The sequence below is a fragment of the Pocillopora verrucosa genome, chromosome 4 (genome assembly GCF_036669915.1).
Source record: "Pocillopora verrucosa isolate sample1 chromosome 4, ASM3666991v2, whole genome shotgun sequence".
Classification (NCBI taxonomy): Eukaryota; Metazoa; Cnidaria; class Anthozoa; order Scleractinia; family Pocilloporidae; genus Pocillopora; species Pocillopora verrucosa.
The window spans coordinates 25,464,307-25,479,434 of NC_089315.1; the positions used below are offsets into that span (position 1 = coordinate 25,464,307).

Below are 15,128 nucleotides of genomic sequence, written 5' to 3' on the forward strand. Positions count from 1 at the left end.
ACGTTTCGGTTGTCTGCACAAGAAACAATACTTTCGAACACTGCGTACACGGGGATTACATGATTGACAGTCGGATTGACAGGCCTGCGTGAAGTTACGCATGCTCTCTTTCTCTTTTCTAGCTTATTTGCATTTTCCCGTGCGACGTTTTTCAATGGGCGCGATTCTGTAATGACAAGGTTGTGAAGTTTTGAAAGGAAATACTCTTTCAGTTCCTCCGAGAACCGTGATAAAGGATCTCTCGCTCCGTTCAAATGGCATTCCCGAAAATTAGCGAATTTCACCGTTTAGAGTCAAAAAATAAAACACAGGTGCCGATGTGAACTAATTTCACGTATGTTTGTGTTGAAACAGAATTTCATCTCAACATGTTATTTTCGTCTAAAAGCGAGATTTGCAAAGATGAATATTTTTCCATTAGGCAGAACAACCACTCGCGCTAATAGGCCATTTCCGAAATACTTTTGTCCTCTTTTTAAAAACAAGGCCTAGCGCTCAACCAATTGTATGTAAATGATTTAATTTGCATGTGAATGAAAAACTTACAATCGTAAAGAAGGATGATCACCAGGACTCGCTTTGAAGAAGAGGCCAAAGGTAATTCAGAAATGGCCAATTCAAGTGATAAAATTGATAAGAAGATTCTCATTTACGTCAGGACTTAATTTATTCCTCTAGTAAGCACGGAGAAAAGTGAACATAAAGCAGTCAAATTAAATTCAGTTGAAGAGAGTGTTCATCAAGAAAGTAGCTAACCGACTCGCCTTTACGCTACCTTGGTACTTTAGGTGTGTTTTTATTCTTCACTTTCAAACTCTCCAATTGTTTATTACGAATCAGAGAGCCTTGGATTTCCTTTACAAGTATCTAACCAAACTTAAGTTCTCTTTCACTTTGAATGCACATGATGCCACGAACCAAACAATTTCCTTTTGTATTGACGACTAGAATCGCTCAATTTCTTTTTGACAAAACGTTTTTTCTTGCTTTCCGACGCACTTTCGTCTGTTTGACTGTCCGTATGACTGCAACTGGACTGACGTAGATCGTTCAGATGCAGGAGAAGCGCACAAGGATTCATCTTACACCTGCGCGCTCGCATTTCACGGATTACATCGTAAAAACAGACATCCACGCCATCATATTCTGCAGCTGAAGCTTCGCCGAATAACCACCCGTATCTTTTGGCCAATGTCTGTCCTTCCCGCTTCGCGACTGTGCGATGTTCTTCCAGGTCAGTTTTGTTCCCGATGAGTACTATCGAAGCTGGGCCCTGAATAGTACAGTCACGTGATTCTTCAATCATTTCTTTGTACCGCGGGATTGTGATGTAACTCTTCCTGTCTGTCATGGAGTAGACAATGATGAAACCATCTCCCACGTGGAGAAAATTCTCCACAAGCTTCGATGGCGTGTTCTAGAAAAGCCAAAATGGAGGATACATTGAAAACTTAAGTGCACGAATGATATAAAAAGTAAAACAATTCTAACTGTAAATTGAAAAACGAGAATTGAAGGAAGTACTTATAGTCTTTGGCAAACACGAACTGAGAAAGGTCGTTCATTTTCATAAAATTAACGGGATGAATACGGGGAAGGGAGCCCTCAATTTGAGTAAATTTGGCAAGGCTTTTTCTTATGCCATTATTCAGTGTACAGTTTGTTAAAAGAATAAAAGAAAAAGCTTTGGAACAGGTTGGGCAGAATTGATTACTTACCCTGTAAGCTGTGTCTAGCACATCAATGGTGACTTCCTCACCATCCACTGTTATTTTACGCTGATAACAATCCTCTGAAAAAAAAAGAAAGTTAATTACCACCACAAACTAAATAATTTACCTTCCATAAAATCACGCATCTCAAAATTCACACACCATAACATCGTGTGAACCCCGTGGCTGCACTGTTTTTTTTTTCCCTCTACGAGTTCACCAAAGAGCGACTAGCATCTAATTCTCCAATCATATCTCCCCTGAATCAAACATTAAGGTCATGAGAATACAGGAAATGATCACCAACTAAAGAAGCTCTTGATCTTTCAACAAATTCTCCTTGTCATCACCTTAGGAAATGTCTAGAGAACTTTATGGAGAATATGCATACTGATGTAAGGGTGTTAAGGGTTAAGGGTGTGACAACCTCCCTCAGAAAGGTTAAACAAACCACGGAGGCAACGGCAACAAGGAAGAAAAATATTATTTTATCTTTTAATCGACGTTTCCTCGGCGTTGCCGTCCTGATTGCTTAAAGTCCCGGTGAAAGAAAGAGCGGCAAGAACGTCAGAGAAGGGTTCTAGGTGCGGGTTACTTTTTGTTTTATGCCAAGTTCATCAAGTTCTTCTCAGAAAACCTTTTTCCGAGGGCATATCATAGGGCATATCCTAGGGCATATCCTAACTCACGTCACAAGCTTCCATCAGAACACAGTAGCGGGGCAGGTCTTTATTTCTCACGTGGGGGTGGGGGACGGACGATTTTGGTTGTGTCACGATAAAGTTTTAAAACTTATTCCCCCATAAGACTCTGTAGTATTCTAATGATCTTCCCTCACTGGCAGTTAATTGACAGTCAATGTTCTATAGTTCTCCCTCCATACTCTTTTGTTGACAACTGATCCCCTCTCCGTTCCCCATGAACCATGAGATTCCCTAAAAACTCCTACGCCCCCCCCCTCCCCACTTCTTTTCGTTCCTAACAAAAACTACAGTGCCTCCTTAAGGAAATTTCGTTACTCGTTCCTCTTACCAATTGTAGGATCATATTCCCCAATAAATCGATGACACAGGAAACGTACCAACAGTGCTGCAAGAACAGAAAAAAAAAACTTTGTCATTGATGTCCTCAGATAGTCTAGGAGTGTTCTCTGAGCAGTTCTGATGTGTACTTCAGCAAACCATGTTTAAACGAGAAAATTCGAAATTTCCTCCAGATTATAACACGCCTGGCGGCAGGTTGATTAGTAACATAATATGGAAAGAATTTATTCCCAACAGCCGTCATAGTGCTATTAGTAATACAGTAATGTGACCTCCTTGGCTGGCTAACCAAAACGCTTTTCAAAATAACAGCGACCCCAAGGAAACCCATGCTTGTTCGACCACTTCAAATACTGACTACTCCGCCTTCCGATTAATAGGAAGCTTTCATAATGCCTTGCAGAGTTTTAACTGTAAATTGAAGGATATAATCATCATTGTCGTGTTGATTATGAAACAAGATATTTATGATGTCGGTTGAAAGATTTTCAAAATGCCTTCGTCGTCCCTGACCTTCCGGAAAATTCATCAGTTTTGTTTGATCATTAAGTGCAACTAGCGAGAATAAATACTAAAGTCGGGCAGAACAGGTTTACGAAAGCCCGTACGCCGAAAACCAAGACGAAAGTAAATTTAAAAAATATCGGTTCAACTATTTAAGGCGCTCTCCGAGGAGGAGTACAAAATGCTACCATACGGAGCCAATCTGCGATTTTCCTCACGTTTATCTCTATAAAAAGAAAAGTTCCATTTCGAAATTCCCAACAACGAACTCCGCCTATAGGTGTGTCTCATTTATCCTGTTTCATAGTGTCTGTGGGTTTTCTTATGTCCACATTCAATCTAAACCACACAAGTATACTTCTCATAGTATCGATTTAAATTGTTTTCAGATAGGAACTAAAGACAGGTACAACAATTCTGAACAAGCGGCCATTCAAGAGGCCGAAACTTTGCAACAATTAATTCTAAACGATACTGGTAACGTCTGTACGATTCGATCAGTCCACGAACGCACTTGCCAATCAGTGCTCATGAAAGAAGGAGAAAAATTACCACAGTAGCGACGAGAGACCAGTAATTATTCCAAAACCGCTGAAATTGTGAGACAGAAAAGAAAAATAGTATACTTCAGAGAATCAGACTCAACTCTGTTATGAACTTGTAAGCATGACTGATTCAAATTTCATCTGATTTTCCGCGATATCTGTCCGTGATCTTGCCAACAACTGTTGGTCCTTGTCGATCGATTGATGATGGGAAGAAGCTGTATCAGCGTCGAGCCAAATGTGTCACCAAAAGGTTGGCACATCAAGATTTGTTGAAGGAAGACAAAAAGCTTTCAAAGAGTGTTCCACACTTATCTGAGGTCAACAATCGCATGTTCAAAGAAGGGCGAGCACTGTTACGCGATTAATCACCGAAAACTGTCCAAGTTAACGAGAATGGTTTGGCTTTGAACATCGAAAACGTGACTAGCCACTCTTTCGATATGACGTTTAATAAGGGAGAACCAAACACTTGATTCACCAGGCTAGCAAACACTAGTTGCTGAACAGCAGCTCGACTATTGCAACCAAGATCTCTCTTACCAAAACAGAACAGAACAGAAAAACTAATTCTTCGTGAACCTTCTAAAAATTAACTTAAACAAAACTTTCTCACTGACCTGTTTTACCGACTCCTTCGTTCCCAAGAACAGCAATTTTATAAACTCTCTCGGTCATGGTGTGCAACAGTGTTTTGTAGTGAAATATTACGAGACGCAGAGCTTGAAAGCGGTGTACTTCGTTCAGCTCAGGAGTTCCGCTCGACAGGCAAATAGTGTAATTCAATAAACAATAACCTCTTCTCGTGACTTTTTCTAATGAAGCTCTTTTCGTGGAACTGCTGTTGAAAGAGGTGACGCGGGTTAGCACTTTCTATACTTTTCCCTTGCTGCACGTATCACGTCAAATATATAGGACACACCACAGTAATCACAAGAAGGCAAACGAACTTTTAACATCAAAAGCGGTTTATGGAGAGAGATAAACATGATAAATAAGATAGCGAAATTCCCTGAACAATGAAGATGACGGATTTATCGAGTTACATGTCAGTTTATCAAGTACTTTAAAGCTATACGATCATCTGTTACTGGTTAGAATTATTTTGGGATTTGCAGTTTCCGAATACGGATTCCCACCCCTTTCCTACATCCAGCATGACTATCTGAAAAATACCAACATCTCTACGGATGGGAAAAAAAAAAGAAACGTTGTAATCCAATCTACAGACCACTATAATAACATGAAACAAAAGTTTGGGGTCGTAATGACGGGATGGAAATTGCAAGAATGCAATTAATTCGCGGAAGGTATTAGGGGTACTGTCGAAAGAAGACATGCACATTTTAATTATCCGCCAGTTCGTCCGACATTGGCCGCTTGGTCAGACTCAAAGCGGTTCCCTCTGTTCCTTTTTCGATTGAGAGATAACAACGAGGTGCTCTAATAGAGTAAAGAGCCAAACTTGTACAGTGTTCTCCTCAAACACCGGCGGCCGGCATGTTTTGCTAGCTTCTCTTTTCTCAAGCTTTAAAGCGCTTGCCATTTTTATAAGACATGAATTTAAGTACATCTGTCTTCGTCTAACATAAATTAAACCCTTTCCTAAGGACAGTTTTTCTAAGGACTTCTTTTGAAAAAGCTCAGAAAAATACTGGTATACCTATATACACATATTTGGCTTGTAACAAAATCTGCCAGAGCCGATATTTTAGCAAACGGTTGCTCTCAAAAAGTGGTTCTTTCAAATGAGTTTCCCAGCTGACCTCCGCACACATTAGGACGTTAAATATTTCAATAACTGTTGAGGGATGATGAAGTTATTGGAAATAAAGGCGATTACAAAAAAGGACGAAATTAAGGTGATTAAGTTCCATAACAACTTGGATCCAAGCGCGTTTCGAGGGCAAATTACTTGAGAAAATTAAGTTTACCAGCTGATTTAAGCACATATTGACATTTAAAATAGTCAATTAACTGTTGACAGATTATGAAGTGATTGGAAATAAAGACAGTTACAAAAATGGAACAAAAATGAAAGTTATCACGTTCCAAAACAACTTGGATCCAAACACGTATCAGGGGCATTACCAGAGAATATTAAGTTTACCAGCTGATTTCAGCACAGATTGGCATCTACAGTTGTCAACTTACAATTGATAGATAATTAAGTCATTGGAGATATAGGCAATTAAAAAAAAAACAAAAATTAAAGTTACAAACTCTATTACTATTTGAATCCAAGCACGTTTTCGACGGCATACCACCCAAGAGAAATTGAGTTTATTAGCTGATTTCAGCACAGATTGGCACGTACAATAGCCAATTAACTGTTGGTAGATTATAAAGTAATTGGAAATATTGGCAACTGCAATAACAAAAATGAAAGTAATTAAGTTCCATAGCAACTTAGATTCAAGCATGTTTTCGTACATGGAAATCACCAGATAGCAATCGAGTTTAAAAGTTGATTTCAACACATATTAACAAATTAAATAGTCAATTGACAGCACGTTGATAGATGATGAGTCATTGGAGATAGAGGCAATTTTTATCTAGTAATAAGTTACAATACTTCTTGGATCCAGGCACGTTTTCGTGGGCAAGTCACCAGAAGGAAATTGAGTTTAACATCTGATTTCACCACAGATTGGCATACAAAATTATCAATTAACTGCTGTTAGGTGATGAGGTCATTGAAAATAGAGGCAACTACAAAAAATAACTAAACTTAAATTAATCAATTATTTCCATTAATACTTGTATCGGCGCACGACTTAGGAGGCTAATCAGTTGGGAAAAAAACTAGTTCCTCAGCTGATTTGAGCACATATTGGCATTCACAATATTCATCTAACACTTGATGGATAGTGAATTCATTGCATATCGTGGCGATTGAAAAAAAAAAAAAAAAAAAGAAAAAAAAAGAAAAGGAATTAAGTTCCATTTCTAATTGGGTCCAAGCACGTTTAGAGGGTAATTCACAGAAATGAAATTTACACCCCTCGTGATAGATCAACTTTGAGGCAAATTAGAACGCCGTTCGATTGATCGTCTCTATAACACATCCAAAATAATCACTTAGTCGAATTAAAGTGAAGGTATTTATCAAAAAGAGCCAATCTGAGTAAAGCAAAGGCAAAGACGCGCAGGAACAGAAAGCGTGACATGATTGGTTTTATTTTCACATCTTATTGGTGGATTCTCAGCCAGCCCAGGAAAAGTCTAGGAAGAAAACTCCCATCAAAGATGGATCTCCAGGATCTAATAGTTTCAACACCAAAACGTAAATCAATCGTCACGGTCTTAATAGAGAGGGCTCACGTCCCGTGAACAATCTAAATTCCGGAAATTGTACCAGCCAGGGACTATACACGATTCTTAAGTAAGCAGTGTTTGCTATCTCAGTCAAAAGCAAAATATGTTAAACAAGCCATACTAACGTTTTCTATCGTCTTACAAGTTCATAGCACGATAAAACTCTGAACCATACATTCGCGAGAGAGGTGGACAGATTATTGTTTAATACAAACGCAGCCATGGAGTTGAATTTGAGGGCAACTGAGAACGAAACTATTCAGCATTCCAGTGGAACCCTTTGATTTTTATTATAAGAGGATCCGTTCCAGTTTTTCCCAATTGCAAGAGCGAAAGAATGAAGGAAAGAAAGAAGTAAGTAACGAAGGAACGAAGGAACGTCATGAAGGAATGGAGGAACGAAGGAACGTCATGAAGGAATGGAGGAACGAAGGAAAGTCATGAAGGAACGGAGGAATGAAGGAACGGAGGAATGAAGGAACACCATGAAGGAACAGAGGAACGAAGGAAAGCCATGAAGGAACGGAGGAACGAAGGAACGTCATGAAGGAACAGAGGAATGAAGGAACACCATGAAGGACAGAGGAACGAAGGAACGTCACAAGGAAGGGAGGAACGAAAGAACAAAGAAGAAACAGAGGAACCAGAAGAGAACATGTGCAAGTAACAAGTTAACTTGCTAACTATAGTGATCAACTAATAATAAGAACTTACCCTTAGATCATCAAAAAGTTTCCCTTGATTACATAAATCTCTTTAGTTTGAGGATTGTAAAATTGATTCTTTCTGAGGGTTTTTGCCCTTCTTTGTTTCTTTACTTTCTTCAAGGATGCCGTTATCAGTGAGCTTCAGGATGTCATAGATGTCCAACGCTTCTCCTGTGAGGGGAATAAAATAATTCTAATAATAAATAATTTAACATCGAGAAAATCAAGAGTCCATACACTTTTTGGATTATGCTTCCTTTGTAGCTTTTCCTCAGTTACCATTTTCCCTTCTCTTAAAACTTTCATTTTTTAAAGGAACAGTGTCAAGGTGACGCATGCGCTGTGGTATGTCGAATATTTTGAAAAAGTTGGCAAACGTTTTCAAAATTTCGTCTTTAGGACGAGTTGCCGAGTTCTATCATTCTCTATCTTTGCCATCCGTGGATAATTCTTTTCAAAACCACAATATTAAATCAGAACATATAGCGTGTTTTTGTCCTCCCAGATCTTCAATAATTTGCTGAGCGAGAATACGTTTAGAGCTTTGTTCATGAGTGTTATCCTTGGATATTACCGTCAATGCCCTAGAGGCGGCGAAGGCGAGTATGGATATCGGAAATTCAAATATCCAACAAGCCCCTGTTAAAAGCGAAAAATAAATTAGTAAAGAGTACTTCATTGATATTAACGTACTCCTAAACAGCTGTATAAGATAAAATTATCGCTGCTTGCCTTTTTTAAAAGGAAAAATAAAAACCTCGTAAAGAGCACTTCCCAGATATTAACCTACTCCAAAACAGCTGTGTAAGATAAAATTATCGCTGCGTGCCTTTATTGAAAGCGAAAAAAAACCTTGTAAAGAGCGCTTCCTAGATATTAACGTGCTCCAAAACAGTTGTGTAAGATAAAATTATCGCTGCGTACCTTTGTTAAGAGCAAAAATAAAAACCTTGTGAAGAGCGCCTCCTAGATATTAACCTGCTCCAAAACAGCTGTGTAAGATAAGTGAAATTTAACTGTATAGAATCTCTTCAACGTCAGCGTACATAACCCAAAATTAGACGTAAATAGAGGTTCGTTAATTCATATAGCGTGAAGAAACTTGGTCGCTCAATAAATTGGGTTATTTAATCCACTGATTTTGATACTTTCAAAGCCGTATCATTAAATGAATTTCGAATCCAAGATGGCAATCGATTCACAAAATTCTCAGAATTGATGTGTTTCATTGCGCATGCCCAACCGTGACGTTCTCCCTTTAACTGTTCTTTACCCGCGGTTTCCCTTCCTCTAAAGACTATGTGATTGGCTGATTAGTAAACACGTGGCCCTGCTTAAATCAAAATATACGCCGAACGATACATTTATTGAACGCGATCAATCTTCAGGTTTTGCACATGATCAGAACGCGGCTGAGGCCGATGGTGTGATATTTTTTAAGTTCCCTTCTCTGAGCTAATCGAAAATATCAGACAATTTGACGCCAAACCCCGCTAGCCCATGAAAACACAATAGAGAGGCCTGAGGCTGAAGAAAAGCGCTTCTCTTGTACATCGAAAGAAGCAATCGAAAAACTTTTAAAGGAGGACTCCAAAAGCACGTTTCTTCAAAAGTACATCTACTCTGCAGTGTTTAAAGAATTAAAATGTGCTGTTAAAAGTGATCATTTTGCTTGTTTGCTATGTTCGTCCTCTAGATGTAGAACAAAGCACTTAAGACACTTCATAAATCGCTTAGTTTTGAATATTTTTTAACTTTGCGGCCTGTTTGTGGCTTCTCGCATAAGCTGCGCGTGGATGCGGATTGGTTAGCTTATCTTAAGCCGTTAAAAAGAACTGCTGCCTTTTAGAAGTGATTCAGTTCCCACTGTGAAAGCTGTTGAACTACGTCACAAGATCTCTTTCTACTTAAAAACAACCTTAAACTGAATTTCGACTATGAAGAATCTCGCCAAAAGCATTGCTGTATTTTGTGCATTCTTCTGTGCGGGTAAGTTAATCAGTTCAAGGTTTCGTGTAATAGACTCTTCTTTAGATGCACCCAGTTGTAACATACGAAACATCGGGGTTGAATACCAGGTGATAAACTTATCATGTTGGTGACAACAATTTCAGTATTTGCAATTCATCTTCATTCTCGGCCCCACCATTAACTAAATCCTACCAATTCACGATATCCTCGCTCTGCAGTTGTCTATCTTTTACGTAGCTAATGAGGCATAACTTTCAGGCTTTTTTCTTTTGAAATAAATCGAATATCATTAAAAATCTTTCAACTGGAAAATTATGTGGTAGATTTATTTGTCCGTTTTTTTTTCTTTTTTCGTGATTTGCGAGAAAACAATTTTGCGGTTTGAGATGACTTAGGAGGCCATGAAATTACTGGTGGGAGCTTGTGTTTATGATTTTTTCTATTTTTTTCAAATTCTCCCAATTTTCGAGCTACTTAAATGGAAGGTACACAATTCATCATTTGTAAATGAATTATTTGCAAATGCGACGAACATGTATTTGCACGCGAAGCTTTTCATTTGCCTAGTAATTCCTTTTTAATGAATCTGCTTCTCTTTTTCTGCGAGACCTTATTTTTTTGGATCGAGGACGATTAAAAACCGTCAAGATTTCAGGCCACAAGGTATCCCAAATGACATCTTCTTTTGTTCATCATTTATTTTTATTTTTTTACGGCTTAATCCTTTAGCTCAGGGCTTGGAAACTAGGCAGACTTGACGTGATAACTGCAATGTCCGCTGCAGATATTGGGTTATCATGTCAAGTTATGTCAACTTAACAAGCTAGTATATATTGATTGAGTGCTCGCGAACAGTCAGATTTTTCTTGGTAAGTCTAATGTATAGCGATCATTTTTAACTGCAGCTCATTCGCTGCAATGCTACGTGTGTACCTCAACCGATGAATCTTACAGCCTTGAACAATGCGAAAGAGACCAAAAGAAAATGAACTGCAGCAATATTCCTGGTGCGGTCTCGGACTTTTGTTTAAAAACTTCTGTAGAAGACGAAGATGGCAGGAAGTCTGAACAGAAAGCATGCGTGTCTAAAGCCGAATGCGAGCAGACCAAGGCTAAGTGTGACAACGCAGGCAAGACGGAAGAATCCAAAGTCAAGAAATGTTCAGTATCCTGCTGTTCCAGTGATCTGTGCAACAACGCCTTCTCGGCTTCCATCAACATAATGTTTATTGTTACAGCAGCGCTGTGCAGTTTCAAGTTATTCTAAGCACAAACAATGCTAAACTGCTCACTATCGTAGGCACATCACGCTGTTAATGAAGTTTATCGCCAGTGCTGCTAGAGACAAACCTCCAGTTAGTACTGACTAGTAATAAATTGAGTCATTTCTGGATTAGCAATAACGATTGTTGATGAAGTTCAATTCTTATTATGGTATGCATCCATAAAGGATTATTGATCCATGCTATTTTTTGTAATCTGCTGAATAAATCAGATGATAAACAAGCTGTAGTTCCTAGGCGTACACCTCGGATTTTTCCTTTTTGATGAAAACGTTCGAAACGCGGCTAAGGCTTCCTTAAATGAATCCTTTGATTCTATAATCGCGTGTAAGTGTAATTTTACCACTTCCACCTTTCGAGAACTAAAAAATACCTGAACTGCAATGTTAAGTAGCTGATTTACACGGAAAGTCAGGAGTGACACGAATCTGAAATTTTCCCAAAATATCAGCTTAATATCTTAAGACCTGTTTACATGGAGGTGGGGACCCCAAGTAGGTGAGGTTACCCGCCTGTTCATATAATCTCTTATTTTATCTTGATCACGTTTACATGATAGGTGAGGTGACCCGCCTAAGCGGGACTCATGTTTCGCGCCAAAAGAGATCATTATTTTGCTATTGCGAGACGGAATAAGTACGTTGGTAAAAACCTCACAACAAGCGATAGCATTTGTAGCTGACATTGAATTTTTCGACGCATTACTTCGACCAAGAGTGCTAATGCAAGTCGACCACATCCAAATCAGATCCTTTCTACCTTATTGAGCGTGACTGGTGCGAGGCCTGGATAAACACTGATAATATATCCATATCATGTTTAGTTTAAGTGTGACCTGGAGCACGTCAGCGCATGACTCACGGCAGGAAGGACTGGGTGCCAGTGACATCAATTCTCCTTGGGGGGTCCCTGTGGGGTGCACCTCTAACGTAATAGTAATACATTTGTGTATGTTTTCAGATCGTTGTCACCCTAAAGGTCGTTTTAACTTTCTAACGAACGCAACTGTTCTGCTAAGTGAAGAAAGAAAAGAAAACGGAAGAAAACAGAGTTTGGAAGAAATAGCTTCTCATACAGAGGGACTGTGGTATGGAATTCACTGGACAGAACGACAAGGAACTTAGAAAAGCAAGATGCTTTGAAAGCAGCACTGAACCGTAACAAAACTTGCCTCGGCAAAATCACTTTTAACAAACGGACCTCAACAATTCTTAATAAGGACATTAATTTTTTGTATTATCAAATGTAAATATTTACACCCCTTAAAATTTTGAATCGATCTATAATTAGTTGGTTATTTTCCTTTATTGTAAATAGGTTTCTTCATGTTATTGTAAATAGTATTGTTAATGCTCTGTAAGTTTTAAAATAGTAGATTTTAGTATTTCCTAGGTAGTTCCACATCAGCTGTAAAAGTTGCCACTACGGACCTGCGTCACTAAATAAACTATGTATGTATGTGATCAATTCAATCCCATATTTATTTCCCTTTTAGTTAATCAGATAGCACAATAATCACTATGAAAATTCATATTCTAAGCAAATAAGTTTAACAAAAGAAACTAGAAGTCCTGCTGAGTTTGTATTAGTATTTTCATTATAAAATGAAACAAAAGTGTATCAGCACTTTTCTTCGGCAGCAGACATGGCATTTAGATAATTCCAAATATTTGCTGGCAAATGTTCTCTTCGCACGTCTTGTTCGCAATTAAGAACGCTTGAAAGTAGTTTGAGGGACGTTTAACGATAGATTATAACGAACAGAGCAACATCAGTTTAAAAATTGTGTTAACTTATCCGGAAGTTGACTTTTTCCTCATCGTACTTTGGTTAAAATTTGTCTATATATTCATAAATACAAATTTAAAGAATCAAATTTTGCAAGACATTGTTTAATTGGCGTACACGTCGCTCTTTAAGCCGGACTATTAAGTTCCCTTTCGCTCTTCACTAGCAGACAACCCATACTCAGCCAGTTAACTGCCTTCAATCGTTGCGGTGAAAATTTTTATATTGCGCAAAACTTTTCATAATGGAACTTTGTACAACCGGAACCAGGAGTCTGTATCAGAAAACTGCGCGAAGGGAACTGGGACAAAAACATTTCATGGTTTTTGGAGAAAAATATTTTCTGTGGTTTCCTAATAAAGGGTCTTTAAGAGACTAGACAAATAATAAAACCTTATTTCAGTACGTTGCCTGAAAAAGGCTTTTTTAGTAGGTATTTAAGAAATTTTAGAATTTTCGTCACAAACCTGGCGGTATTCCTTGCCCCTTATGAAGTCCAAGCGGGTTGGATGGAGTTTTGCAGTCAAGGGAAACTTCCTTTCGCAGCACAGTGTCAATATCAACAGCACTGAAGAACGCCACAGACTGTAAAAGACGCATAGACACGTACACGTTATCAAGGTTTATTGCATGAAAACCTCACTAAAAAAGGATAATAAAACTAAAACCTGCCCGGGGAAGGAAATACGTCATCTATGGAAGCATTAACGTCAACTTCAAGGACTGGAGGGAGGGGTGAGGGCTTTGATAGCAACTTTAACTTTCATTCCAGCACGTGTGAGAAATATAATTTTAAGTTCGAGATCATTCTCGACATTCCACACAAAGACGTCATAAGATTTCAAAACCCCTAAAGCCCTTGCGAGAGAAGCTGGGACGCAAGTCTGATGCAAGAAACAGCAGTGATGCCAGTGATGCCAGTAATACCAGAAATACTATAATTCGCCCCAACACCTCCCAACATAAAGCTTCGTACCTCAGTAGGCAGCAGCGCTCAAGTAGTGTCTGAGGGGCTCGTGGTCAATTTTTATCGAGGCTTAAATTTGTTTCAGACCTCTTTTCCTGTAGTGACTTTAAACGCAGTTGTTCCGTGAAATAGACTTATGCCTAAGTAGATCCCGTTTTTCATGCCCACAAATCAACGCAATAGCCCTATCTGGTTACAAAGATATTGATGAAATACTGGTATTTATTTCCAGTTTCCAAGATATGATACCTTAACTTCGCAAAATGAAGATATCATTGTTGTCTTTCACAGGAGCAGATACATTTAAATGTTGTGCCGTGAAGATTAGTTCCCCGATGTCATCTATTATACTACGTTTTTTTTTTCCAATTTACTGATAGTATCGTTTGATAAAACAGTAAACACAAACAAAACAAAACAAAACAAAAACAGGCAAAAGAACACTAGTAAGCTTTCTTAAGATACAATCTTTGTGTATGGGATACCTGTGGTAAGTCGTTCATTCCCAGTTTATGAGCGAACATCGCTCTGGTCAGTAGATTTGTGATTTGTAGTGCCAGGGCTGCGCGGTACTTGTCTTTGCTTGACACCAGATAACGAACCTGTTGAGATTTGACCACGATATTATCACGTGACAAAAACAGACACAGAATCAGGATTGAAAACTGATTTTCAACTGACTGCAGTAGAACGAGGGAAACGATAAGTGTCTTTCTGTTTTGAACACAACTTCTCTTTTATACCGAAAATAAAAGGACGGGCCGTGATAGGCGTTGAAGTTCAAAACAAATATCTACTCACTCTCAACTATATCCCAGTGAGCAACGTTGAAGTAAAATCCTGAAAGCCTGAGCAAATTAGGACTTGATGTCCAAACTACCATTATAGTTGCGATTTCAGTCTTTAAATTATAATTTAATATATAATGAGTCGGAAGGGAGTAATTTAACTTGGAAGGGGAAACAGCAACCTCTAAATCTTAACAAAAATTTTCTTTTTCAAGATTGTGGTTCACACGTACGGTTTTGAAACGCACGTTAAAACACGCTGAATCGTAAGTTGAAAAGATGCCAAAATAATTCGCCTACCTCGTCATGTATGCTGATACAAAATCTCCCATCAATATTGTACTTTGTGAAGAGCCACTTCATGCAAACTAGCATAAGGTGTAGATAGTCTACGGCTGAACTTTGAACAACCCAGTTAACACGACTAGTCATGAACTAATAAAGGCAAGCAGAGAAACAACTGTATAAAATGACATAGAGATCTCTTCAAAATAGTTGACTA

At 38.5% G+C, this 15,128-nt stretch overlaps 2 protein-coding genes across 3 annotated transcripts in view; both read right to left on the reverse strand.

Moving 5' to 3' along the window:
- LOC131775964 (ras-like protein rasD) lies at positions 1–4,560 on the reverse strand. Its single transcript, XM_059092089.2, has 4 exons — positions 4,425–4,560; positions 2,745–2,801; positions 1,719–1,792; positions 1–1,417 (listed from the first exon to the last, which is right to left on the reverse strand). The coding sequence occupies exons 1-4, from the start codon at positions 4,480–4,482 to the stop codon at positions 890–892; spliced, it is 717 nt and encodes a 238-aa protein (XP_058948072.2). The 5' UTR covers positions 4,483–4,560; the 3' UTR covers positions 1–889.
- LOC131775963 (DNA polymerase subunit gamma-1-like) overlaps positions 4,508–15,128 on the reverse strand; it is a 23,708-nt gene continuing 13,087 nt past the window's right edge. The window contains exons 17-21 of one of the 2 annotated variants that reach the window (XM_059092087.2): positions 14,927–15,061; positions 14,324–14,440; positions 13,339–13,456; positions 7,837–8,000; positions 4,508–4,645 (exon numbers count right to left, since the gene is read on the reverse strand). In XM_059092087.2, coding sequence (XP_058948070.2) covers positions 7,879–8,000; positions 13,339–13,456; positions 14,324–14,440; positions 14,927–15,061 — 492 coding nt within the window. In that variant the 3' untranslated portion in view covers positions 4,508–4,645; positions 7,837–7,878. The remainder of the gene's footprint in view (positions 4,646–7,836; positions 8,001–13,338; positions 13,457–14,323; positions 14,441–14,926; positions 15,062–15,128) is intronic. The other variant, XM_059092088.2, reaches the window with a different exon arrangement.